The sequence below is a fragment of the Stegastes partitus genome, unplaced genomic scaffold (assembly GCF_000690725.1).
Source record: "Stegastes partitus isolate 25-593 unplaced genomic scaffold, Stegastes_partitus-1.0.2 Scaffold94, whole genome shotgun sequence".
Taxonomy (NCBI): domain Eukaryota; kingdom Metazoa; phylum Chordata; class Actinopteri; family Pomacentridae; genus Stegastes; species Stegastes partitus.
In genome coordinates this window covers 834,648-836,323 of record NW_007577825.1, presented here as the reverse complement: position 1 = coordinate 836,323, position 1,676 = coordinate 834,648, and the positions used below count along the sequence as shown (strand labels likewise).

Genomic DNA, 1,676 nt, shown 5'->3' with positions numbered 1-1,676 from the left:
ATTTAGAAGTAATCATTCATTTTAGTGTTTCACACTAAAGACAGTTTGGGGAAACTGCAAACTAAATTCAACATCAAATGCATCTTTAATATCTTCTAATAAACAAGGATTGTCAAATTGATTTACATGGAAAACTAATACACCGGCACACAGGTTCAAAAAAGCTGTAACATAATGTACATTTGTTCCTTTTCAGCCATTTACTGCCTCTAAAACAAACAAGATCAACCAGATACAGCTTAAGTTTCTCTATTGTAAAATACAAGTTTCTCACCAGGGTCTCCCTCTGCATCAAGTAGTTTACCGATGAGCTGCTCGTACTCGGTGCCTACTTTAAAGATTGCGCTGCTACCGGCCGCCACAGTCAGGTGATACAACCACGTATCCTACGTAAAACAAAACAAGCTGTAAGTTGGAGTCCAGTTGCTTTGGATGAACAACAGATCAACGTTAATTCTGCTACCTTCTCCTGCTTGGTGCCAATGAGCATGTATGTGGGACTCTGGTCTCTTGGCTGGACCACTAAGGTGCAGTGGGAGGAGAGGAAACCTCGACTTCCTGCCTCGTAGTCTTCGTCTGAGTCACAGGAGCGATCCACCTCCTGCACCGACGCCTCCCTCATCTGCAGCTGACCGAGTGGCAGCTGAAAGAGGAAGAAGTTCGGTAAATGGAGGATCAAATAAAATATGGTTGTAGAAGAAAGATAGTTATATATTACTTATGTATGAAGCATGCTTAAATGAAGGAAGCATATTAAGTAGGTGTAATTACAGGCACAGTTGCAAACCCTTACTAGTTTAACACTCTTTTTTTTAAATAATGTTCAGTTGTTTATCTTTCAAAAGCATCTTAACTGTACAGATGAAGACAGTTGCTGAGGAGCGTGTGTTTGCAAAGCCTTGTTGACATGATTCTTAATCCTCTGAACACTTCTTTTCACATTTCTACCTACTTCAGGTTCATTTTTCACTGTGATATAAAGTCCAGCACCTCTATGGAAACAGAACCACGATGACTAAAGTCTTTTTTTTACAGTGTGAAAACAGTTATTATGCCATAAATATAAAAATAATTACATTGGATATTTTGCAAAAATGGAAAAAAAAGCGCCCACAGGTGTCAGCAATACTGGAAAACCTCACAACTTTGCCTACTGCAGATATTTTACTCATTACATTTTTAATTTGTTTGCCGGCTTGTCTCCTATCTGCTCTATGAAAGCACTGTTCAGCTGAAAAATCACAGAAATTTTCTCATGACTGCAGCTGAAGGAATCATGGGGTTGTGCCGAGAAGTGAGTGAGTAAGTAAGTAAGTAAGTAAGTAAGTAAGTAAGTAAGTAAGTAAGTAAGTAAGTAAGTAAATAAATAAATAAATACTGCAGAATCTGGTAAACAGAAAATGGTTTATCTTGGTCATTAAAAAAAAAAAAAAACATGTAGAAAATAGTGATTTTGAAGAAATATCACAACTCCAGGCTTTACATTCAAGGTTTCATATAAAACTGCACATAAACAGTTCAAGAACTGTTGGAAAGTTGTAATTCCGTCTATTTTATTTCCAGCTGTGATAAATGGTGTAATTTTGGCTTTCAAACCTGTCGTTGGATTCTGGGGTTGAGATGGTTAGTGAAGTTTAACAAAAGGCTAAATTCAGGGCAGGCAAGGAAGGAGTGAT

The 1,676-nt window shown here is 37.6% G+C and overlaps 1 protein-coding gene across 1 annotated transcript in view; it reads right to left on the bottom strand.

Moving 5' to 3' along the window:
* plekhh1 (pleckstrin homology domain containing, family H (with MyTH4 domain) member 1) overlaps window positions 1-1,676 on the bottom strand; it is a 53,560-nt gene that overhangs the window by 17,673 nt on the left and 34,211 nt on the right. Inside the window, exons 16-17 of the mRNA XM_008277304.1 lie at window positions 464-717; window positions 275-386 (exon numbers count right to left, since the gene is read on the bottom strand). Coding sequence (XP_008275526.1) covers window positions 275-386; window positions 464-717 — 366 coding nt within the window. The remainder of the gene's footprint in view (window positions 1-274; window positions 387-463; window positions 718-1,676) is intronic.